Source organism: Monodon monoceros, unplaced genomic scaffold (genome assembly GCF_005190385.1).
Source record: "Monodon monoceros isolate NGI ecotype Baffin Bay Population unplaced genomic scaffold, NGI_Narwhal_1 Super_Scaffold_19, whole genome shotgun sequence".
NCBI classification, from domain to species: domain Eukaryota; kingdom Metazoa; phylum Chordata; class Mammalia; order Artiodactyla; family Monodontidae; genus Monodon; species Monodon monoceros.
This window is the reverse complement of record NW_021703775.1, coordinates 69,728,369-69,754,412: the sequence shown is the minus strand read 5'-3', so window position 1 is coordinate 69,754,412 and position 26,044 is coordinate 69,728,369. Positions and strand designations below refer to the sequence as shown.

The window sequence follows — 26,044 nt, the reverse complement described above, 5'->3', positions numbered from 1 at the left end:
AAGAGTATCTGCAGATATCTGCAAATGTTATTAACACATTTCTGTTTCCTCTCATATATGCATGAGGGTGAATTTTCTTCATATACTTCAACCAAAAGAATATACCATTCTTTTCACTAAACTTTTTTGGTGAGGGAGGAATACATAGTTGTTTTTCATTAAAAGCATGTTATTTGGGGCTTCCCTGATGGTGTGTGCAGTGGATAAGAATCTGCCTGCCAATGCAGGGGACGTGGGTTTGATCTCTAGTCCAGGAAGATCCCACATGCCTTAGAGCAACTAAGCCCATGCACCACAACTATTGAGCCTGCACTCGAGAGCCCATGAAGTCTGTGTGCCTAGAGCCTGTGCTCTGCAACAAGAGAAGCCACCACAATGAGAAGACCACACACCACAAATGAAGAGTAGCCCCCACTCACCGCCAACTAGAGAAAGCCCACGTGCAGCAACGAAGACCCAACACAGCCAAAAATAAATAAATAAATAAAATAAAGACAATCCTGCAGCCTGTGGAACAAAAAACCACATTCACAGAAAGATAGACAAGATGAAAACGCACAGGGCTATATACCAGATGAAGGAGCAAGATAAAACCCTAGAAAAACAACTAAATGAAGCGGAGATAGGCAACTTTCCAGAAAAGGAATTCAGAATAATGATAGTGAAGATGATCCAGGACCTCAGAAAAAGAATGGAGGCAAAGATCGAGAAGATGCAAGAAACGTTTAATGAAGACCTAGAAGAATTAAAGAACAAACAAACAGAGATGAACAATACAATAACTGAAAAGAAAACTACACTAGAAGGAATCAACAGCAGAATAACTGAGGCAGAAGAACGGATAAGTGACCTGGAAGACACAATGGTGGAATTCACTGCTGCTGAACAGAATAAAGAAAAAAGAATGAAAAGAACTGAAAACAGCCTAAGAGACCTCTGAGACAACACTAAATGCAACAACATTCGCGTTATACGGGGCCCAGAAGGAGAAGAGAGAGAGAAAGGACCCGAGAAAACATTTTAAGAGATTATAGTTGAAAACTTCCCTAACGTGGGAAAGGAAGTAGCCACGCAAGTCCAGGAAGCACAGAGAGTCCCATACAGGATAAACCCAAGGAAAAACATGTCGAGACACATAGTAATCAAATTGGCAAAAATTAAAGACAAAGAAAAATTATTGAAAGCAGCAAGGGAAAAACGACAAATAATATACAAGGGAACTCCCATAAGGTTAACAGCTGATTTCTCAGCAGAAACTCTACAAGCTAGAAGGGAGTGGCATGATATACTTAAAATGATGAAAGGGAAGAATCTACAACCAAGATTACTCTACCTGGCAAGGGTCTCATTCAGATTTGATGGAGAAATCAAAAGCTTTACAGACAAGCAAAAGCTAAGAGAATTCAGCACCACCAAACCAGCTCTACAACAAATGCTAAAGGAACTTCTCTAAGTGGGAAACACAACAGAAGGAAAGGACCTACGAAAACAAGCCCAAAACTATTAAGAAAATGGTAACAGGAACATACATATCAATAATTACCTTAAATGCGAACGGATCAAATGCTCCAACCAAAAGACACAGGCTTGCTGAATGGATACAAAAACAAGACCCATATATATGTTGTCTACAAGAGACCCATTTCAGACCTAGGGACACATACAGACTGAAAGTGAGGGGATGGAAAAAGATATTTCATGCAAATGGAAATCAATTAAGCTGGAGTAGCAATCCTCCTATCAGATAAAATAGACTTTAAAATAAAGAATGTTACAAGAGACAAGGAAGGACACTACATAATGATGAAGGGATCAATCCAAAGAGAAGACGTAACAATTATAAATATATATGCACCCAACATAGGAGCACCTCAATACATAAGGCAACTGCTAACATCTATAAAAGAGGAAATCGACAGTAACACAGCAATAGTGGGGGACTTCAACACCTCACTTACACCAATGGACAGATCATCCAAACAGAAAATTAATAAGGGAGCACAAGCTTTAAATGACACAATAGACCAGATAGATTTAATTGATATTAACAGGACATTCCATCCAAAAACAGCAGATTACATTTTCTTCTCAAGTGCGCATGGAACATTCTCCAGTACAGATCACATCTTGGGTCACAAATCAAGCCTCAGTAAATTTAAGAAAATTGAAATCATATCAAGCATCTTTTCTGACCACAACGCTATGAGATTAGAAATCAATTACAGGGAAAAAAACACAAACACAGGGAGGCTAAACAATACGTTACTAAATAACCAAGAGATCATTGAAGAAATCAAAGAGGAAATCAAAAAATACCTAAAAACAAATGACAACGAAAACATGATGATCCAAAACCTATGGGATGGCAGCCGCATAGCACAGGGAGATCAGCTCGGTGCTTTGTGACTGCCTGGAGGGGTGGGATAGGGAGGGTGGGAGGGAGGGAGATGCAAGAGGGAGGAGATATGAGAACATGTGTATATGCATAACTGATTCACTTTGTTATAAAGCAGAAACTAACACACCATTGTAAAGCAATTATACTCCAATAAAGATGTAAAAAAAACACAAAAAACAAAACATATGGGATGCAGCAAAAGCAGTTCTAAGAGGGAAGTTTATAACTATACAATCGTACCTCAAGAAACAAGAAAAATCTCAAATAAACAATCTAACCTTACACCTAAAGGAACTAGAGAAAGAAGAAGAAACAAAACCCAGTTAGCGGAAGGAAAGAAATCATAAAGATCAGAGCAGAAATAAATGAAATAGAAACAAAGAAAACAATAGCAAAGATCAATAAAACTAAAAGCTGGTTCTTTGAGAAGATAAACAAAATTGATAAACCATTAGCCAGACCCATCAGTAAAAGAGGGAGAGGACTCAAATCAATAAAATTAGAAATGAAAAAGGAGAAGTTACAACAGACACTGCAGAAATACAAAGTATGCCAATAAAATGGACAACCTGGAAGAAATGGACAAATTCTTAGAAAGGTACAACCTTTCAAGACTGAACCAGGAAGAAATAGGAAATATGAACAGACCAATCACAAGTAACAAAATTGAAACTGTGATTAAAAATCTTCCAACAAACAGAAGTCCAGGACCAGATGGCTTTACAAGTTAATTCTATCAAACATTTAGAGAAGAGCTAACACCCATCCTTCTCAAACTCTTCCAAAAAACTGCAGAGAAAGGAACACTCCCAAACTCATTCTACGGGGCCACCATCACCCTGATACCAAAACCAGACAAAAATACTACAAAAAAAGAAAATTACAGACCAAGATCACTCATGAATACAGATGCAAAAATCCTCCACAAAATACTAGTAAACAGAATCCAACAACACATTAAAAGGATCATACACCATGATCAAGTGGGATTTATCCCAGGGATGCAAGGATTCTTCAATATATGCAAATCAATCAATGTAATACACCATATTAACAAACTGAAGAAGAAAAACCATATGATCATCTCAATAGATGCAGAAAAAGCTTCTGACAAAATTCAACACCCATTTATGATAGAAAACTCTCCAGAAAGTGGGCACCTCAACATAATAAAGGCCATATATGACAAACCCACAGCAAACATCATTCGTAATGGTGAAAAACTGAAAGCATTTCCTCTAAGATCAGGAACAAGACAAGGATGTCCACTCTCACCACTATTATTCAACACAGTTTTGGACACGGCAATCAGAGAAGAAAAAGAAATAAAGGGAATACAAATTGGAAAAGAAGAAGTAAAGCTGTCACTGTTTGCAGATGACATGATACTATACATAGAGAATCCTAAAGATGCCACCAGAAAACTACTAGAGCTAATCAATGAATCTGGTAAAGTTGCAGGATACACAATTAATGAACAGAAATCTCTTGCATTCCTATATACTAATGATGAAAAATCTGACAGAGAAATTAAGGAAACACTCCCATTTACCACTGCAACAAAAAGAATAAAATACCCAGGAATAAACCTACCTAGGGAGACAAAAGACATGTATGCAGAAAACTATAAGACACTGATGAAAGAAATTAAAGATGATACAAACAGATGGAGAGATATACCATGTTCTTGGATTGTAAGAATCAATATTGTGAAAATGACTATACTACCCAAAGCAATCTACAGATTCAATGCAATCCCTATCAAATTACCAATGGCATTTTTTACAGAACTAGAACAAAAAAATCTTAAAATTTGTATGGAGACACAAGGACCCCGAAAAGCCAAAGCAGTCTTGAGGGAAAAAAGCAGAGCTGGAGGAATCAGACTCCCTGACTTCAGACTATACTACAAAGCTATAGTAATCAAGACAATATGGTACTGGCACAAAAACAGAAATATAGATCAATGGAGCAGGATAGAAAGCCCAGAGACAAACCCACGCACATATGGTCAACTAATCTATGACAAAGGAGGCAAGGATATACAATGGAGAAAACACAGTCTCTTCAATAAGTGGTACTGGGAAAACTGGACAGCTACATGTAAAAGAATGAAATTAGAACACTCCTTAACATCACACACAAAAATAAACTCAAAATGGATTAGACACCTAAATGTAAGACTGGACATTATAAAACTCTTAAAGGAAAACATAGGAGTAACACTCTTTGACATCAATCATAGCAAGATCTTTTTTGATCCACCTCCTAGAGTAATGGAAATAAAAACAAAAATAAACAAATGGGACCTAATGAAACTTCAAAGTTTTTGCACAGCAAAGGAAACCATAAACAAGATGAAAAGACAGCCCTTAGAATGGGAGAAAATATTTGCAAATGAATCAACAAAGGATTAACCTCCAAAATATATAAACAGCTCACGCAGCTCAATACTAAAAAAGCAACAACCCAATCCAAAAATGGGCAGAAGACCTAAATAGACATTTCTCCAAAGAAGACATACAGATGGCCAAGAGGCATGTGAAAAGCTGCTCAACCTCACTGATTATTAGAGAAATGCAAATCAAAACTACAATGAGGTAATACCTCACACCAGTTAGAATGGGCATCATCAGAAAATCTACAAACAGCAAATGCTGGAAAGGGTGTGGAGAAAAGGGAACCCTCTTGCACTGTTGGTGGGAATGTAAACTGATACAGCCACTATGGAGAACAGTATGGAGGTTCCTTAAGCAACTAAAAATAGAATTACCATATGATCCAGCAATCCCACTACTGGGCACATACCCTGAGAAAACCATAATTCAAAAAGACACATGCACCCCAATGTTCATTGCAGCTCTATTTACAATACCCAGGTCGTGGAAGCAACCTAAATGCCCATCAACAGATGAATGGATAAAGAAGATGTGGTACATATATACAATGGAATATTACTCAGCCATAAAAAGGAATGAAATTGGGTTATTTGTTGAGACATAGATGGATCTAGAGACTGTCAAACAGAGTGAAGTAAGTGAAGTAAGTCAGAAAGAGAAAAACAAATATTGTATATTAATGCATATATGTGGAACCTAGAAAAATGGTACAGATGAACCAGTGTGCAGGGCAGAAATAGAGACACAGATGTAGAGAACAAATGTATGGACAACACAGGGGGAAAGTGGTGGTGGTATGATGAATTGGGAGATTGGGATTGACACGTATACACTAATATGTATAAAATGGATAACTAATAAGAACCTGCTTATTATTTATATTTATTTATTAAAAAAATAAATAAAATTTAAAAAAAAAAAAAAAGACCAGCAGCCAAGGAGGAAAGAAAAGGATTCTAAGATTGTCAATTCATTAGATTAAACTAAGGTGTTCAAGTCAGTAAGCAAGGGGCTTGGGAGGCTCTAGGATTTTTGTTTTGTGATGCTTTAAAGTTTTTAGTATCTTCAGAGCTGAGTTACGTATTTGGTCAATCAATGACAAACCTATAGAACATCTATGATTTCAAGTTCTTAAAATGAAAAAGACTCAAGCCCAAGGAATATTACATAAGGGAATATTCTGGCTAAGACAATCAGGACTTGAGTAATATCTTCCTCTGTTTCTCAAGAATAACAAAATCTACCTTCTGGTTTTGGATGCAGTGTTTTAATTGTAGTCTACATCATTAATATAAGGATGTTAGAAGGGGAAAAATGGTCTTTTTTTTGGGGGGGTAGTAATTTTGCTGGAGTGAACTGAATAAATGGCAATAACTCTTTAGGGAATTTTTAAGAAAAAGGAAATTTTCATGATCAAATTCTGAACTAAGAAAGCAATGTAAGGTACTTTATTCTAAATTAGTACTTTACAATAAGGTAAGCACAAAAGCAAGGATTTTATATTGTTTTCCTAGCTGCAGAAGATTCTATTCAATTCCATGAAATACTAAGGAACAAAGGACTAGTATAACAGAGTGCCTACTACGTGGTAGGCACTGTATAGTAACTTACAGGGTATGTAATCCTCAATGAGGTACTACTATCCTCATTTTTCAAATGAGAAAACTGTGGTTCAGAGAAGTGAAGCAACTTGTCTGAGGTAAAATCCAGATCTGTCTTAATCCAAGGCATGCAATCATCCCACCTCCCCACTGTGACCCCAGGGAGTTAGCTAGTGTCTGATGATGGATATGACACTCAAAAACATATAACCAAATTAATGCTATAAATGCCTTTAGAGATACATATCTTGGTACTTAAAGGAGAGAAAGAGAGAGCGATCTCACAGAGCTGGAAATGGCAAGTTCAGGCTTAGCCTTCTCAGTAAAGAACAGTCTGGAATTCCTTGGCACAGCAGAGTGGCAAGCACCCAACCAGAACCCTTCAGCGCTGCCTCAGAGCCCTCAGAGACCAGTAGAGACACATCCCATCAGGACACGGGAGCTAGTTGAGTGTCCCTGAGAAAAGGCTCGGCCCAGCACATTTCTGGCTTCTGCTACGCACACCTGCTTGCTCTGCCTCTTGCCTGGCTCGCCGGCTGCAGCCATCTTATTCACTTGCTACCTTTTTCACTAATGCTGCCACGCGGGGTTTTTCTCAGTTCCTCCAAGCTCTCTCTCCCTCTCCTCCCACCTTAGGGCTACTGCATATGCATCTACCTGCAATGTACTCCAGTCTATCAGGATTTTTAGATGGAATCATCAGAAACCGACTCTGGCTGATTTAAGCCTAAGGGAAATGGAGTGTATTGGGTGGCTCACAGAACTTCCAGGAAGGCTGCAATACGAGGTCTGGAGATTAGGAAGAGACAAAGCAAAGCTGGACAGACAGAACTTCATGCAGAATCACACCCAGAACCAGCCTGAAGAGGGCTCTGTTGCCTTTGCCTCTGAACGCAATGCTCCCTTAGACAAGGATATCCTGGAATCACTGCTCCAAAAACTGAATGTTGCTACCACACTCACTGCCACCTAGAAGAAATTCTCAGCTCTGCTTTTTGGTATCACTAGTTCCTGATTCACTGCCTTGGACAGATGACTCTGACCAAGCCTGGGTCATGTTCCCAAACTCTAACTGCAAGGAGGGCTAGGAAAGTGAGTAGGTGGGCTTTGGAGAAGCCTGCCCCTTACCAAGACTCACACGTGGGAAGGAATTCAGGAAAGGAATTCAGATGCTAAATAGCCAAGAAGTTCCACCCCTCGTTTCTTCCCCTGCTTTGCCTTTTCAAGACTGGCCTCCTTACAGTTCAGGTCTTTGCTGAACCAGCTCCTCAGAGGCCTTCCCTTGACCACCTCATCTTAAAAGATCTTCAGTCTGTTGTTACCTGCACCATGTTTGTTCCTTCACTGTACTTATCACAGTCGATCATCATTTATTTGGACTGTACCTTTCATGAGTACCTTGACTGCTTTGTTCACCTGTTTCCCAGAGCCCCCGACCAAGCCTTACACAGATGCTCTCAGTGAACAGCTGTTGAATGAACGAGTAAGTGCATGAATACTTAAGAAGGCAGAGACTCTACCTGCTTAATTTTCTCTAGATTCAATGTAGCTTTATGTTAAAGGAGTTTCCACACATTACACTGGGAATCAATCGAATTACTTTATAGGCACAGTCACAGTCTTATTAATTAGTACAATACCATGTTCCATTTTGTATTTCCATTATTATTACTATTATTACTTGAGTGGTATTGCTTATCTAATTGGCATGCGATCATGCTATGGATTTTCACTAGGCAGTTTCTGCTCATAATTGGCCACTTTTCTTACCTGAACACATAGAGATTTAAAAATATGTTTGAAAAGGTATATCTTGCTCTCTGTAACAAATCAGGTATAATCTTGTGTGCTATTATATGCCAAGTGTTTTCTTACAGAGAACTTCATAATCAAGATCTAGATGTGGCATTAATGACTAATGACTTCCCGGCTATGTCAGGATCTGAGATCATTAAACCTTTTCAGGAATGCTTCCCCACCATTACGCGGTTAAGTCCCTTAATAGTGCCTTAATTGGGGCTTTTATCGACTGCAGCAGCTCAGTAAACGTTTTTAATTCATCATTAGCTTTACAGTAATGAGTGTAGCCACTCAGTCGCCACTTCCAGCAAGCTGGCTCCTGGCTCCATGCCCCTGGACCTTAAACATGACTCTGGTCTAGTACTTCTCCACCACAAAGAATCTGAGACCCTGACGTCTAGAGTCTTATATAGATCTTTGCATTTTCCAGAATGTTCAACAGGGGCTTGGACACATGTTAATTATTACTCTGTTGAATGTTGGCTACATGAGTTTAGCGGCTATTTTAAAGTCTCTTTTAAATGTGTCTGTGTTCTCTCTCCACATGTAATGTAGTGCTTGTAAACACTGTCTATAGAACTGCATCTGGCTCCTTGTCCCACCACCCTGGGAAGTCTAGAGTTTATGCTAAAAGGGCTTATCCCTTCTAAGGGTCCTTATCCCACTCGCAAAACTGTGTACAATATTTTGTGTGTAGGTGAATATATTCAAGGAGAGTCTGTAATTTTCACCAGCCTCTCTGAGTTAGAAAAGTTTAAGAACTACTGCTCCAGAGGCTTCTAAATCTCAAATTGTCTGTCGGAAGTATCGGTGGAGAAAAATTCTACCTACATGCACACTTCCTCTCTCCCTGTATTCCTAAAAGGGGAGAAGTAGTGCTAACAGTAATGATAATAATAGTAATAATAAACGTTCATTGGACACATACAAAAAAATAAATAAAAAATAAAGTGGGATAGGTTCTTAAAATAAGGAAAAATATATACATTTATACATATGTGCTTATGACTTTTATGTGCAAGAGAATATAAATTTTAAAAAAACAGAAAAAAATAAAATAAAATAAAATTTAAAAAAGCAAGTTATTTATGTCATCATATAATGGGTTTTTGTTATTTCAAAATGAATTAATAAATATTTTTAAAATTTCTGTTTTAATTTCTAATACGGAAAGTATTGCTAGATATAATCCATATATTTTCAGAAATGTTGGAGTCCCTAATAATTTTTAAGAATGTAAAAAGTTCCTGAAACCAAAAAGTCTGAGAACTGCTACACTATATCATACTAGTGGTGGGATGAAATGCAGCAGGAACTCAGAGTGTGGGCTGGGTCACATTAATGTCAGAGCCTTAAAGATTTACAGACTTCTTCAAGGCAGTCCCTTGTAAGCCTCCCTGAATCCAGACCATTCCCTAACTTCAGTTATCATGAGGCCCAGCCCTATCTATGGCTCTTGTCCTTGGAATTTCATAGAAATAGTTTTGCCCTTATCTCTCTAACAGGATCCCTATAATAAACTACATTTTACTGAAGCTACCTTAAGTGGTTTCCTTGTAACCAAAGCAGCCTGACCAAAACCATATACATGCATCTGTTTTAAATATGAACCCTGATCAACAGGAAAGGAATGCTTCTGTTTCTATATCAAAATAACTCTACCTCGTGATCTTTTGGTTTGACGTAATTTGATGGAAAAATTCCAGTTCTATCTCCGATACTTCCTGTCCACCATTCTCCATCTTTCTGGGTCACCAATATTTCTTCACCTTCAGTGAAAGTCAAATCTCCAGGTTCTGCACTTGAATACGGATAAAGTGCAACATACTCTGTAGGAAACAAAGCAAAAAGAAACTAGTTTTGGTTGCAAGATTCAGAAGTAAAAAAAAAAAAAACTGTTGATCTCCAAGATCTTGAGTAATTTTGCTGTAAAAGCCCTTGTGATTTAAGGAAACTTAATGTAAAGAGATGTTAAGGTAGAAAATGGAATGAAGTAATTATTTAATACATCATGTCACAGAGAATAACCCCAAAACTACAAATAGATATCAGTATCTTTACAGAGAGTCAAGACATGAAAAGTTTTTTTTAACCTTCTTACATATAGTTTAATCTGCTAAATTCTTTTCTCTTTAATTCTTTTACATACAGTTATGGAAATGCCCACTATTCAGCTGACATCAGTACTAGAGGCCAATTTCCATCACAACGGCCCAGCTCCTAGCACAGTGCTTGGCACAGAATAAATGCTCAATAAATATTTGTTCATGAATAACCTTATGGGAAATGTCTAAGTTTTTATACTGGCTTTGTTTTTTTGTTCAGATGATTACTAGTACTTAGAAGAAACAGTCAATGACCAGGTTTTAGAAGTCTCTTTTTCTTTCTTCTAGTACTATTTGTATTTGTTGACATGAAATTTGCTCTGTAGATCATAAACTGGAGATGGCCAGAACCAGTATCCGGAAACTATTTACTATCCACATTCCCAAATTATTCAATTTAGCTGACTTAAAAAGATGAAAAATGCTTACAAGGTTAAGGTATGTTGCAACAAGCCAGGTCCTTTCCAAAATGCTCCTCACCACTTTCCTAGGATCATTCCACTGCAGTTATTCCACAGTAAACCTCTGGTTGCAGCCTTGCTGGTGACTCGAGTTCCCTAACCTTTCACAGCTGAGCCTTGGCTCATACCTTTCCCTCTGTCCACCAAGCTTTCTCTTCATCACTAAACGAACCTACTCATTGTTTAAGATGATTCAACATGGTCACCTCTGTGGATTCACAGGTCCTACTCAAAATTATGTTTTTGTTCATTCATTATAGAATTTATTACAATTATATGCCCAGCCTTCCCATTTTACTGTGAGCACTTGGGAAACTGTATTTTATTCATCCGTGTATATTTCAGGCTCTAGCATACAATCTCTAATGTAGTAGATACTGAATAAACTGTTTAATTTACCATTAAGCTGATTTTCTTGAGCAATATAAACAAAATGTACTTAAACTGTTCAACTAATTTTACAGTGAATATATAATTCATTTATAAACCTATACAACTATTAAATAAAAATATTGTCTGAAATAAGGGTGGACATTTTTCAGCACAATATCAAAATTAAGATACTCAAACAACCCAAAGGGCAATAAAAAAATTCTTTGTAATATTTATGATTAAAGTGTATCCTGATTTCAAATCCTACTTAATGATTTATATGGTACACTGTAATTAAAATGCAATTCAGGGGGCTTCCCTGGTGGTGCAGTGGTTGGGAGTCCGCCTGCCGATGGGGGGGGGATGCGGGTTCGTGCCCCGGTCCAGGAGGGTCCCGCATGCGGCGGAGTGGCTGGGCCCGTGAGCCATGGCCGCTGGGCCTGTGCGTCCGGAGCCTGCGCTTCACAACGGGAGAGGCCACAACGGTGAGAGGCCCGCGTACCGCAAAAAAAAAAAAAAAAAAAAAAAGAAAGAAAATGCAATTCAGGGAATTCCCTGGCGGTCCAGTGGTTAGGACTCCACACTCTCACTGCTGAGGGCCCGGGTTCAATCCCTGGTCAGGGAACTAAAAATCCCACAAGCCGCGCAGTAAGGCCAAAAACAAACAAACAAACAAGTGCAATTCATAAACAACTAAATGTACTGAAATTTCCTTATATTCTAAACATCTATAACCTAGATATATAATAAAAGGAAAACAAAAAACTTCATGCTATCTCACTGCAACACTTATCTATGATCTTATTTATTGAGGCAGTCTATGCTGAATTTTTATAGTACTGATTTTCTAAAAGCGTCAAGTATTTTCAGCTATATATTTTCTATAACCTCAATATTCATGTGAAATAGAGCGGGAGCAGGTTTTCCTAACCTCACTTTAATACTGAAGACACAGAAGTAAGGAGAGTAACAACTGTGGGAAGTGAGTAGCTAATTTGACTTCCATCTAATTTATAAATCGCCAAAAGCTCACCTTCTCCCACTGTACAGGCTGCAGAGGTAGGTTTCTTGTTTACAGCTGCATACAAAGCTTCTGGTCTGCCAAATATACACACAAACAGATTAAAAAAAATAATAAAATAACAAAAAAAGACATCAACAAGTAAATAAAAAAGGTGATTTGATGAAAACAGGAGGTTTTAGCAGTGCATTCTTTTTAAGGGCTAAAATTAATTGAAATATTGTCTCAGTACACAGGCTAGAAATACCCTCATATGCAAAATCCTAGTGGATTAAGAACTGCCTACTTACAAACGACTTAATTTTTTAAATCTATTGAGGTAATTTCAATATGATTTATAAATAGTTTTTCAAATGTGAGATATTTTGCCTTTCTAAAGTAACTTAAAAGACATGAGGCATTGGTAAATGGGCAGTTATTTGGTAAAGCACACATGGGACTTGGCTTGGTTTAGAGAAAAATAAGGGCAGTATATAAATTTTACTACTTGTTTAGAGCACAGTACATTTAAAAATATGTAAAAATAACAGGACTTTATTTTTACATTTTGAAACATACACAGCTTTTACTTCCAACTTAACCCAGGAAACTGTTTTCAAAAATCTGGAAAACTGTGGCATTTTAAGAACTAGACATCTGTAGAATACACCAGGGCTCCCCAGGACCTGTGGGTAAATTGTATAGTGAAGCAGTTTATAGGTTAACAGAGGGGACCCTTACTACAGCTCATGGGCACACTGAATGGACTGCCTTGATGAATTCTCCATTACCGCAGCATTTCGAGTTGCATGCCTTATCTGTTAGAAAAGATCAGTAATTGAATGAAGAGTTAGAAGAAATGCCCTTTAAGGCATTTAAACTTAATCCCTTTGTGTTTAAGTTTTCCTTCTCTGTAAAATGTCATGGAGTTTAAATAAGATAATTACTATAAAGGGTCTAGCACAGTGCCAGCATACACATCAGCTATGTATTACTGTTGTTCCTGTTATTACACACTCTAAATCTAAAATTCCATGTCAGTCTGAAAAGTAAATTTCTGCATTTGAACTGAAAATTGATGTATAGAACCTTAGCACTGAAAGGATTTTTAAAGATTTTGTAGTTTATTATTTTCATTCAACCAATTAAAAAACTAGAGACCAAGCAGGTTACCCCATACAGTCTGGCAAAAATAGCAGAATCAGAACTCAAGGCTCTTGATTTCCAAAGACCCCGTTCCTTTTCAATAAATCATTTTGCTTTTCTATTTAGATCAATTTCCATATAAAACACAAATGATAACTACCCACAGCTATATTAGAGTACTTATTTGTTTGTATTAAAGATGTTTGATGACCTGACTCCCTTACAGACTGGGAAACAAAGGCCAGAGACCTTATCTGGTTTTGTTTTTTGTTCATGCAAAAGTTCATTCATTTGATTGTCCTTTCATTCGCTTCTCTCCTCATTTACTAAGTAAATATGATTGAGCAGTTACTATGCATTAAGATCACACTAGGTATGGAAAAACTGAAAAATGAACAAAAAAGACGTGAATCCCACCCTCCTGGAGTTTATGACCTAATAAGGGATATAGGTAAGAAAGTAAATAACTACAACACAGTGTGTCATGAGCCGTAAGAAACATGATGTTCAGGGAACTCTGGAGGCCCAGAGATGGGAACGCCTCACTCTGGCAAAGGCGAGGCCCTCGGTATTGATTTGTCTAAATATTGACAATTTACAGTAAATAATAAGGGAGAAACCTCCAAAGGAAATGAAAAATAACTTCTCTAACTGACCTGATGTTAGTACAAAGAAAGAAACAGATCTAAAATCTTAAGCACTTTGAAAACTTTAGGAATCTGAAATAACTAGAATAAAAGATGTTCAAAAATTGGAACAAATCATCTGAGGTATGATTTTTTTCACTCTAGGAATCACCCTCCTGATATCAAACTCAAGCGTAAACTTTTAATTTTCCTGCACAGCCAACTGTACTGTGGCTGACTTATCAGTGAAAATACCAACATCCACGCCTCATGTAAACATACAAAAATGCTTACTCTTGGGCTTCCCTGGTGGCGCAGTGGTTGAGAGTCCGCCTGCCGATGCAGGGGACACGGGTTCGTGCCCCGGTCCGGGAAGATCCCACATGCCACGGAGCGGCTGGGCCCGTGAGCCGTGGCCGCTGAGCCCGCGCGTGTGGAGCCTGTTGCTCCGCAACGGGAGAGGCCACAGCAGTGAGAGGCCCGCGTACCGCCAAAAAAAAAAAAAAAAAATGCTTACTCTTCCCGCCTGACTTCACTCCCAGGGATGATTTTGACGTAAGATTTTGGAAACCATCCTCTTCCTCCATGCACCTCCCCAAACCACCAATTTTCTTGCTGCTCCAAGACAGTAATGATATCATGTTTTGAGAAGTTCAAGTGGTTATCTTTCTTTGCAGTCCAGGAACAAAGGGCCTGTGCTTTTAGGTTTTCTACAACCTGTCCCTGTGAAATCAAAACCACAAAATTAAAAACAAACAAACAAAAAACACAATGGTAACCATGATTTTTGTTTTCTAGTATATAACATACTTACTGTTCAAACAGCAGACCAGTTTGGTGTGGTGGTGACTTAATATCAATGGTGACTTAATCTACTAACCAACTTAAAATTATATATGACAGACAACCACCTGAATAGCCTTCTGTGAAGTTAAAGACCCAACAGCTACCATTCAAGGAAACATCTTGGCACTAAGTATCACAGGTATGGAAGGTAAACCCTGGGTATGCAAGAAGTGTACTCATAGATCCATCAAGTATGTATCACATAACAAATGAAAAGGGGAACCCTTTCTCTCCTCCAGTTTCCAAAGTCTCCTCACTGCAGTGGATTCTGTTTATTCCACTAGGAATGGAGATGCAGTTGTGATGGGCCTCCCTCCACTTTTCTGTTTTCTGTTTCATAACGTCTTCGTATTCTTATTCATCCTTCTTTCTTTCCTTCTTCTCTCAGAGGAAGGAGTGTTTTCATTTTGTTGATAGGGCTAGCCTCTTTACCTGTGCTCTAAACTTTCTATCATGTCCTCCCACCTTCTAACAATATTTTGTAACACTGTGAATTCTCTCTTGAATCTTTAACTTTCCACTTCTCTATTTACTTCTACTTCTTTTTTTTTAATTCTTAAAAAATATTTATTTATTTATTTGGCTATACTGGGATCTTAGTTGCTGCATGTGGGATCTTAGGTTGTGGCATTTGGGATCTAGTTCCCTGACCAGGGATTGAACCTGGGCCCTCTGCATTGGGAGTGTGGAGTCTTAACCACCGGACCACCAGGGAAGTCCCCTTACTTCTACTTCTAACTTCCTTAAAGAAAGAACAGTCTTAAACTTGCTTTCCAATTTCACCCCTCAGTCCATTCTAATTTAGCTTCTGTAACCATCACAATACTGAATCTCTTGGTAAGATCATTGATAACATCAGAGCCAAAAGCTTCTTGCAAACCCTTACCTTCTCTGATCTCTGAACAGTGCTGACATCACTAAAACCCCTGCAGTTCGTGAAGTTCACTCTCTGGTGATTGATTGCTCCTCTTTAGTCCAGTCTCCTTCCCTTCCTGTTTTACATGATTTCCCTAATCTTATTTATGCCTATGATTTCTCAAATCTGTATCTTAATTATAACTTTATCTTTGGAGCTCCAGACTTGTAAATCAAGCTGCCTGCTGGGCCTTCCCAGCAGGTTGTCCCTCCTACAAATACCTAAGTTGCACGTCTGAAATGTAATCACTTTTAGAACCCACAAAACCCACTCCTCTGGTACTGCCATCTTCTCAGTTACTCAAGCTAAAGACCCTGAAGAGGTATGTTTAACTCCAACTTCTTCTTCACTCTTCACATTCAATGAATTGCCAATTTTATGTTGACTCCTAACACTCTTTTAAGTCCATCTCCTCTTCTATATATTTTCATTACTGGTTCACATCATCTTGTTACTTAGCTATTGTAATATCCTCCCTTTCTTGGTCTCCTCCCTTTGCTTCCTTCCACCAATCTGGCCTCTACACTACTGCCAGAGTTATCCTTCTAAAATATACACTTCAACTCTCCTCTTAAAAACCTTCATGGGCTTTCCACTGCCAGTTGCTTAGCATGGTATTAAATGCTTCACAAATAAACCTCAACCTCTCTCTCCAACTTCACTTAACCATTTCTTCATGAATCCTGTACTCTAGCCACACTATAAACAATACTTGCTTCCTATAAACTCCTCTTGTTAACATGCCTCAGTGACTTTTCCCAAATTGTTCTTTCACAGGAATAACTTTCCTTCTTTGTCTGGTGAAAGCTTGCTCATTTTTGAAGGTTCGACTGAAATGCCTTACCTATTGTGAAGCCTGCTCCAATTCCCACAGATTGAATTGAAATGCTCTCTCCTATACCCCTCAAGATTTCATAAAATATCTTTATTACAACACTTCTCATAGTTATTTATTTATATGTTTGTCTTCATTAGATTGACTTCTTAATGGCAGAGGTTTTTTTTTCCATTAAATTTCTAGCACATAATAAATGCCTGGAACCTGTGGTCACACAATAAACATTTTTTGAGTGAAGGACTCTATTCTGACGAAGTCTGCAATTTCTTTTTAATAATGTTAATGTAACAATGCTGGCATCTCGGTTACATCTAAACGAGAGGCTAAACATATATATAACACAGTTCTCACACAAATGACTTACTTAAGGAAAACACAAACAAAAAAACCCCAAGCCCAAGCTCTTCTTACAATAACTACAAATTAAGACTATAATCAGATTTGTAAAAATGATATTTTGAGCTCAGAAACCTTAGCTGGTAGCAACTTGCTACTATGAGAATAAATTGTTGGGAAACCTCTAATAATAATTTCTTCAACCTCGTATCACATATGAATGGTAAGAAACTAAATGATACAAACTTTGGTTAGATGAGTAAATGATGGCCTTGTACAAAAATCTTCATTCTATTTTATGTGAACCAGGAGCAATGTCAAAGAATAAAACACAAGAAAATTAAAGATACATACCTGTCCGTGAATAGGTGATGTAGATACAGGGGACACAGTGCGAGTAAAAGCTGATTTTTTCTGCCATGATGTGTTAACGGTTAGGCTTGAAAACGATATGTTTTGATAATCAGTCACTGATGCTGGTTGATTTGAAGAAAGTGATCTATAAATATAACAATATGACAAAAGTATACTTAATTGTTCAGAATCTAACTAAGTACTACCAATTTATCTATTTGTATATAATATACATTGTGTTGAAACACAACTTGGGCAAAAAAAAAAAAATTTATGAACTACTGACCCATGTTTTTATTTACTAAACTTCAGAATTAAATTTGGAACAAAAGGTACTCTTAGAGAGTCCAGTGCAGATTAAAATATGATTAAGTAGCAGGTTGACACAAATACATATTAGGTGTTCACACATTTGCAGAGACGTGTAAACTCCATTATTAGCTAAAAACTTACTCAGAAGTTGAGGTAGCAGATAAAGACACTGTAGGAGGAAGTAAGGCCTTCTTAGGCGACACAGATTTTTCAGACGTTATTTTTTCTACATAGTTGCATGGAAACCAGCCAAAATTTCCTTGAAAACTACCATAAAGCCAACCAGGTTCTCCTACGGTTTTTTCATCAACCTATGGAAACAAAAAGTAGGGTTAACAGTGGTTAGAAAGCCACTTATTTACAAAGGAAAGAGATGCAGACCACTGTCCAGCAGCCTAATTTTCAGAATTAAGTCTGTCTAACTAAACAGCTAAGCACTTTCTACAGTAGATTATTATCTCTAATGATGGACAAGGTGCCTTTTTAAATTTAAATTTTTAATTTTATCCAAGTTAATACATAAAAATAGTTTACATTCCTATCAGAGTCTTTTTGAACTCTCTAGGAGAAACAGAAAACTTTTTCTGAATACTATTTTCCATCTGGTAAAACACAGAGGTGATTTATAGTTTCATTTCTTCTCCCAGACATTTCCCTCCTACAGTCTGGCATCCTCTGTCCTCACAGCACCCCTTCTTCTGCTTCTTGGTCCTTTGTCCTTTAAACACTGATGATACATCAAGTTTTATCACTGGCTCTCTTACTTCATACTATACACTTCTGGAAGAGGCCCACTCACTTCTATAGTGATCAGTTCTTTATACGATATATTTGCAGAACTGACTTCTTTTTTCTAATGGGATAAGCCTGTACTTTCAACTACTTCCCAGATATCTTCAACTGGATGATCCACAAGAACTTCCAACTCAAGTCTAAGACTGAACTTGTTTTCTTCCCCAGTCTACTCCTTCTCCTAAATTCCTGTATCTCTGTTATTCTTACCATCAAAGACTTAGTCATTCTAAATAAAAAAATCTTTGGATAGGGAGGGTGGGAGGGAGGGAAATGCAAGAGGGAAGAGATATGGGGACATATGTATACGTATAACTGATTCACTTTGTTATAAAAGCAGAAACTAACATACCATTGTAAAGCAATTATACTCCAATAAAGATGTAAAAAAAAAAAATCTTTGGCTCTTACCTCTCTTACACTTCCATATCCAAACTGTGTTGATTTTGCTTCTAAAAGCTCTTTCGAATTTTTTTTTTTCAACCCTACCCTCCTAACCTACTTCAGGCCTTTTTCATTTCACACCTAGATTACTGTAATCTTTACTCATCCTTCAAGATTCTGTTAACTGCCCCCAAACTAGGTCAGAGTTATCTCATACATACTGTCATGAGATAGCATGCATTATCATACTGTGTGATTCTTTATTTACATGTATCTCTTCCATTTGTCTGTAAGCCTTTTAATTGATACCCATTGCCCAGCATAATACATATTTGCTTAATTCACTGAATATGCCAACTATGTCTCTGTTCTCCACTCCATTTTCTACACTTTTTAGATAACCTTTCTAAAATAGATTTGACAGTGTTTTACCGATCAAAATCATGTAGAATTTGTATGGTGATTCCATATCCATTAAGATTTTTAAAAACACTTTTTTTGAGGTGTAATTAGCATATTATAAATTTCACATTTAAGGTATTAAATGTGATAAGTTTTGACATACGTATACAGTTGTGAAAAATCACACAACCAAGATAATAAACATATCTATCAACCCAAAATGTCTCCTTTTGCTCTACTGAAAGCACTCCCTCCCACTCCTCCACTTGACCCACACCCCATCTCCAAGAAGACACTGGTCTGCTTTTTGTCATTATAAATTAGTCTGCATGCTCTAGAACTTTATATAAATAAAATCACACAATATACATCCCTTTCTGGGGGGTCTGACTTTTACTCGGCCTATTATTTATTATTGAGATCCATCCATGTTGTAGTGAATGTGAATAGTTCATTTCATTTTATTGTTGAGTAATATTACATTGTATGATGTACCACAATTTGTCTGTTTACCTACTGATGGAAGATTGAATTGTTTCCAGTTTCTGGCTATTACAAATAAAGCTGCTATAAACATTTGTCTTTGTATGGACATATGCTTTCAATTCTCTCGAGTAAAGATCTAGGAGTGACAGGGCTGGCTCATATGGTAGATGCATGTTTAACTTATTTTACTGATAATAATGACTTTATTGAGATATAATTCACCATACAATCCTCCCATTTAAAGTACACAAATCAATGGATTTTAGTATATTCACTTATGCAACCATTATCACAATCAATTATAGAACCTTCTCTATTAAAAAGAAACCTTGTACTATGTTGTATCTAACAGTCTAAGAAACCCTTGAGCAGCCCAAAGCTGTAAGGATTTTCTCCAATGTCTTTTTCTAGAAGTTCTACAGTTCTAGGTTTTACATTTCAGGATTTACCTCTCATCTATTTTGAGTTAACTTTCATATATGTTGTAAGGAATACATCAAAATTCATTTTTGTGCATATGGATATCCAAATGTTCCAATGTCATTTGCTTTTTAGAAAAGACTAGGATTTCCCTGGTGGTGCAGTGGGAAAGAATCCGCCTGCCAATGCAGGGGACATGGGTTCGAGCTCTGGTCCAGGAAGATCTCACATGCCGCAGAGCAACTAAGCCTATGCACCACAACTGCTGAGCCTGCGCTCTAGAGCCCACGAGCCACAACTACTGAAGCCCGTGCGCCCTAGAGCCCGTGTTCCGCAACAAGAGAAGCCACCGCATTGAGAAGCCCGCACACCTCAACAAAGAGTAGCCCCCTATCGCCGCAACTAGAGAAAGTCTGTGCAGCAAGAAAGACCCAATGCAGCCAAAAATAAATAAATAAATAAATTTATATATAAAAAAAAGAGTATCCTTTCTCCACTGAGTTGCCTTTGCACCTTTATAAAAAATCAGTTATATAAATATGCAGTTGTAGATCCAGTTATTCTGTTCCACTTGTCTATCTTCCAATCTAGATACTAATACTACACCATTCTTATTGCTATAACTTCTATAATAAGCCTTATAATCAGGTAGCATAAGATCTCCAACTTTGTTCTTCTTTTTCCAAAGTGGTTTGGTTATGAATCAGCTTGTAAATTTTTACAAAGAAGTGGAAAAGAAGTACTGAGATCTTCCTGAATGGAACACTTGTAGGATAGAGCCTGAGGATTTGCCCAAACTGTTCTCATTTAAGTATTATTTCCTAAGCTCTGTATTTATCTAAAACAGAGATCATTTAGAAAAAAAATGTTAAAAAAATATATAATATGTATAAAAATTCTCTATTAAAAAGGGCTACCCTTTTAATATGTCTGATGAACTTAATGTGATTGAGAGACGCCTATATTGCTGTTTCTGTTATCTTGTGCACGAGACCTATTAGACGTGTGAAAATACCCCTTGGAAAAGAAGTCTGTGCTAATATAATTGTACATTCTATGCTGTCATACGTAGCATATCACATAGACAACTGTCTGGCTGTACTTGGAAGACTTTCTGAAATCTGATTGCTACTCAATGATTTTCTGTTTTAAAGAGTGTTAAACAGATCACATATGCAAGTAATAAGACCAAAAATCTTAACACCAATGTATACAATTAAACTGCATAGCTTATATTCTTAAAAAAAAAAAAGCCTGGTGGGAGTTTGACTGAAACTGCCTTGAATCTACAGAACAATTTGAGGAGAACTGCTTTCTTATTAATACAGAGTCTTCCAATCCATAAACATGGTATAGCTTTCCATTTATTTAGGTCTTCCATTTTTCTCAACAATACTTTGTAATTTTCAATAAACAGGTCCTGTACATCTTTTGTCAGTTTTATATCTAAGCATTTCATATTTTGTATGTTACTGTAAATGTTATTTTTAATTTCAATTTCTGAATATCCACTGCTTGTATGTAGAAATACAACTAATTTCTGTATATTGATCTTGTTTCCTGCAATTTTGCTAAACTCACTTATTACTTCTAGTAGCTTTTTTCTTAAGATTCTATGGGATTTTCTACACAATCATGTCTTCTGTAAATTAAATCTTAGTTCTCCATTTCCAATCTTGATGTCTTTTATTCTATGCTGAGTCACTGCAGATCCATTACGATTTTTATCCTAGAAGATCCCATCTCTCTAGTTTTAAGCTCTTCAAAGTTCAAACTTCTTAGTGTAGAATTCAAGGCCTCTGAAATTGTGGTTTCTTTGTCAAGTACCAACTTACCTTTCTAGCTTCATCTCCTAATATTTGTCCCATATTCTACGTAAATGGTTATGTGACATTCTTTAAACACACCAGGCTCAGTGTTTTTGTTCAAGATATTCCTCCTGCCAGAATTTTGTCGGGTTTAGGGGAAAGAACACAGACTTTGGAGTTAAGTGAACCATGTTTCAGTCTTAGCCATGCCACCTGGCTGGTAATCTGCTGTAAGGTAATGAATATCATCTAAAGCCTCAGTTTGTTCATCCATAAATTTGGGGGGAAAATACCTGCCCTACCTTCCTCCAGGTTATTCTGAGGATTAAATTAAGAATATTTATAAAAGTGCTTAGTAAACTGTAAAGCTCTAAACAAGTATAAAGCATAATACTTTGAGCCCTTTCTCCATCCTATCCTTGGGGAAAATGTCCCCAATGCTATTTGGTTGTGTTATTGCTTCATCTTCTGGGTTCCTATAGCACTTTATTTCTTTAAATGGTTAATCTAAACATATCACATTATATTTTGTACAATTATACATATTTCTTTTTTCTTCCTAAACTTTGCCTTCCTTATTCATTTTTATATATCCCCAGTAGGCACATGGCTAGAAACTCAACAAATGTTAACTTGAATAGACTATTCTAAATTAGATAAACAACAGATTCAAAGTTTAATTAATAACAAATGGATTTATTATCAGGTAACTTCATTTGTGTTTATGGTAAATAATTCTCATTTTAATGCCATATGTCTGGCTATTTATTACATCATGAATGAGATATTTAAAAAATCCCTCAATCTAAGCTGCTTTGGTTAATTACACAGATAGTATCATAACTATCTAATTACCATAAAATGGTGTTCTGAAATAGAACAAAGGAACCATTGATAAAATATTATCCTGTAGATCTAGTTAAGACTAGTTTAAAATAGCTAATCCAGAGCACTAAAAATGAAGGCAAGAACATAATAAACCCTGAGGAATATGCAACCTAAACCTGATTTAATTATTTGGTCTAAAGGCAAGGAATCATTGAAAGGTATGAGTACTGGCATTCAAACACTCACTTCCTCCTTTTCTTACAAACTTTTAAAAGCAAAATTTCTTTAATACTATTTCCTAATGTTTTCAACCTTCTGAAGAAGAAAAGGCCCAATCATTTATTATTCAGAGTTAGACCAGGTTGGCTCTGTAAAGGGTCAATTTTAACCAATTTCATACCTGTCGTTTATAATTCTAATTGATTTCTAATTGTCAATTTACATAGAGAGTTAAACTAGAAAAATTTACATAAATTCTCACAGGCCTAGGGAAACTATTACTTCAAAAATATCATTAACAGATAAGGATAGAAAAATAGGTTGTCATGAAAAATGTTGCCATGGTTCAGTGGAATTTATCATCTTTTTCACTTTCACTCAAACCTCCTCGGCCACCTTCATTCATTAAGTTGACCAGATGTTGCCTCCTGTCTTACCAACAATACAGAAGCCCTCAGATTTGACCTCACCTCTACCTCAGCACAAGTTATGATCCCATCCATCCCTTCGTCCAGCCCTCCAATCACAAAGGAAAATGTATCTAGCCCTTCCACCTCTCCCTCTTCCTGTGCTATAGACCCCAAGCCCTCAAGATTATCATGAATCTTCCTCCTCTCCATCCACTGGTCAGAACAGAGAGGTCTGACAGTGAGGCATGAAGTGCCTTCCTGAGTGCTCTGTGTTCTGTATGTTGAATTGAGTGGTGGTTTCAAAGATCTATATACATGTACAAATTATTTGAGCTGTACACTTATGGTTGTGTACTTCACTCAATGTAAATTACATTTTAATTAGAAAAAACACCTCCCTCCATTGGTGATTTACTCTTTCTGGTATCATTAACCCTTTTCCTCTGCAGATCCTTTCTATTATTTAAACTTGCTCAAGCTTCTGCCAAGTTAAAAAACAAAAAACAAGAACAACTTCCCTCAACCCACATTCCTCATTATTTACCACCTTTGCTCCCTCCCCACTTTCAAAAGTCAAGCTCCTTCAGAGAGTTTCATATATTCATTGTCTCCTCTTCCTCCCTTCCAACTGTTCCTCAACTCACTGAAATCTGGCTTCTTCCCCCACCACTCCACTCAACTAATACTCTTCTCCTCAAGGTTAACAATAACTGTGCTGTTGTTAATCTAACGGTTATTTTTTTAGTACTGTCTTATTTTACATGTGGACCACTCGTCTCAAATGTCCCTGACACTAAACTCTGTTTTGTTCCTACCTCTAGTCATTCTTTTATGGCTCCCCCTCCTCTAACAATCCCTTCCATGTCCGTGCTTTTCAGGGATTGCATCCTCAGTCATCTTCCCCCTTCTTTATTACACCCTTGGATGAGCTCTGCCACAGTCGTCTTCAATAACCATCACAACACACTGATGACATCCAAACTGGCCTCTAGATATCTCTGGATATCCAACTGCTGCCTAGAAATCTGAAACTCATCCCAAACTGAACTCATTATAATTCCCACTTAAATTTCCTCCTTCTAATCTTCCTGTCTTAATGAATGAACACCATTATCAACCAAGCTGTCCAAATCAGGTATCTGGTAGTAACTCATGACTCATTCTTTACGTCAAAGATTCGGCAGAGAATACAAGCGCTCAAGAAACTCCAGCTAACATTATGTTCCTGCTGTCGCTACCACCAGACTGGCTCTCTGACTGTGGGAGACGTCTGCTCTAAAGCTGGAAGCAGTCTACACCCTTTCTTCCTCTACTTCTTTAGGATGTGTCTTTCTCATTAAACCATAAACTCACTAAGAGCAGAGACTGTCTTGTTCACTATATCCCTAGCCTATCATAGCTCCCAACAAGTATTTGCTGAAACAAATAAAAGATATAACCAAAAATATAAGTAAGCTCTTGACCAAACAGATCTAGGCTACATTGCTTCACTCTTGGACACTACCTCATCATCACCAAGTAGAAGAGGAGGAACAGCAGGGCCAGAAGACTATGGACTCAAGCTCCTCAGCTGAGGAGCAGCTGTGGCACTGTCAGTGTGGCAATGGCAACAGAAGGAATGTGTAGCTGGGGATTGTCTTGAGCATTTGAATAGATGGTTCTGGTAAACCCTATTCCAAGTATCATTAAACATTTGCTACCTAACTGATAAAATACACCAAACTGGTGACAGTGCAGGTTAAAAAAGAAAACAGACACTGGCTAGGTATTCTAAGTAATACTGCCTTTATTTACTAAGAAGAAAACTGAAGCCAGGATTAAAATCGAAGTCGGTATGCTTCTAAAGCCTGTATTCTTTCCAGTAAATCACATAGCTCTGTCAAATGCTATTCCCTGCATCTTCTCTTATTCATTCATTTTACATCATTTGTGATTATACAATAAAAATCTTTCTGTTCCAAGGAACAAGGGTCTGTATCTGATTAGAGCTACAGAACTTAACTCCTTCAACTCTTTTAATGGTTGCCAGAAAATAACCAGCTCCCCCAAATTTCATTGGTAATTTATTAAAATAACAAAATATCACCTTTTATGACATAAAGCAGTATGGCAGAGTGGAAAGAACACTGGATTTGGAAATCAAAAGACATGTACTTGCATTCCACATTGGCAGTGTGCTGCTGACAGTTACAACTTGTGTTAAGTCTTCCTACCTAGAATATGGCAATGTAATAATAACTGTCCTATGCAGCTCTGTGGTATGTCATAAGAACCAAATGAGGTAATGCTTAAGGTATATTTTTAAAATGGTAAATCACTATATAATAGTATACTCAATATTATCATAGAAAGTAATATAGTACATTGCATTCAGCTTATTCATGAGAAAAAAAGATTTTGTTTCCTACCTGTATTATATCACCAGAATTAAAACTCATTTCGTCATGGTTCCTTGCTTCAAAGCAATATAATGCTCTGTAATTTACCAAAGCACCGGCTGGCTCACCTAAAGAGAAGATAATTGTCATTATCTGCTTCTTTCATATATACACATCTTTGCTATGACTCAATAAAGAGCCTGAAAAGAAAAAAACTGAGCATCAAACAGTATCATGAAAATCCATTTAATATAGGCTTGTTAGAATTTAAATATTTTCAATAGTCACAGAATCAATATAAAAACAAACAAGGATATTCGTCTTAAGTAGGAGTCAGTAAAACAAAGAGATGGCTTGCAGGGTGTGCCACGCGCATGGATGAAGGAAGGTGGGGTGGTAATTGTCAA

General features: G+C 37.1%; 1 protein-coding gene across 6 annotated transcripts in view; it reads right to left on the bottom strand.

Annotated features, from left to right (window-relative positions):
• The window catches only part of ITSN2 (intersectin 2), a 160,217-nt gene that overhangs the window by 47,567 nt on the left and 86,606 nt on the right, over nt 1-26,044 (bottom strand). For all 6 annotated transcript variants that reach the window (XR_003794872.1, XM_029231744.1, XM_029231742.1 and 3 more), the window contains 6 exons: nt 25,668-25,765; nt 17,652-17,821; nt 17,199-17,343; nt 14,426-14,631; nt 12,170-12,234; nt 9,861-10,027 (listed from right to left, as the gene is read on the bottom strand). Coding sequence is in view for 5 of the 6 variants with exons in the window: in XM_029231744.1 (XP_029087577.1) it covers nt 9,861-10,027; nt 12,170-12,234; nt 14,426-14,631; nt 17,199-17,343; nt 17,652-17,821; nt 25,668-25,765 (851 nt within the window). In the remaining variant the exon portion in view is untranslated. The remainder of the gene's footprint in view (nt 1-9,860; nt 10,028-12,169; nt 12,235-14,425; nt 14,632-17,198; nt 17,344-17,651; nt 17,822-25,667; nt 25,766-26,044) is intronic.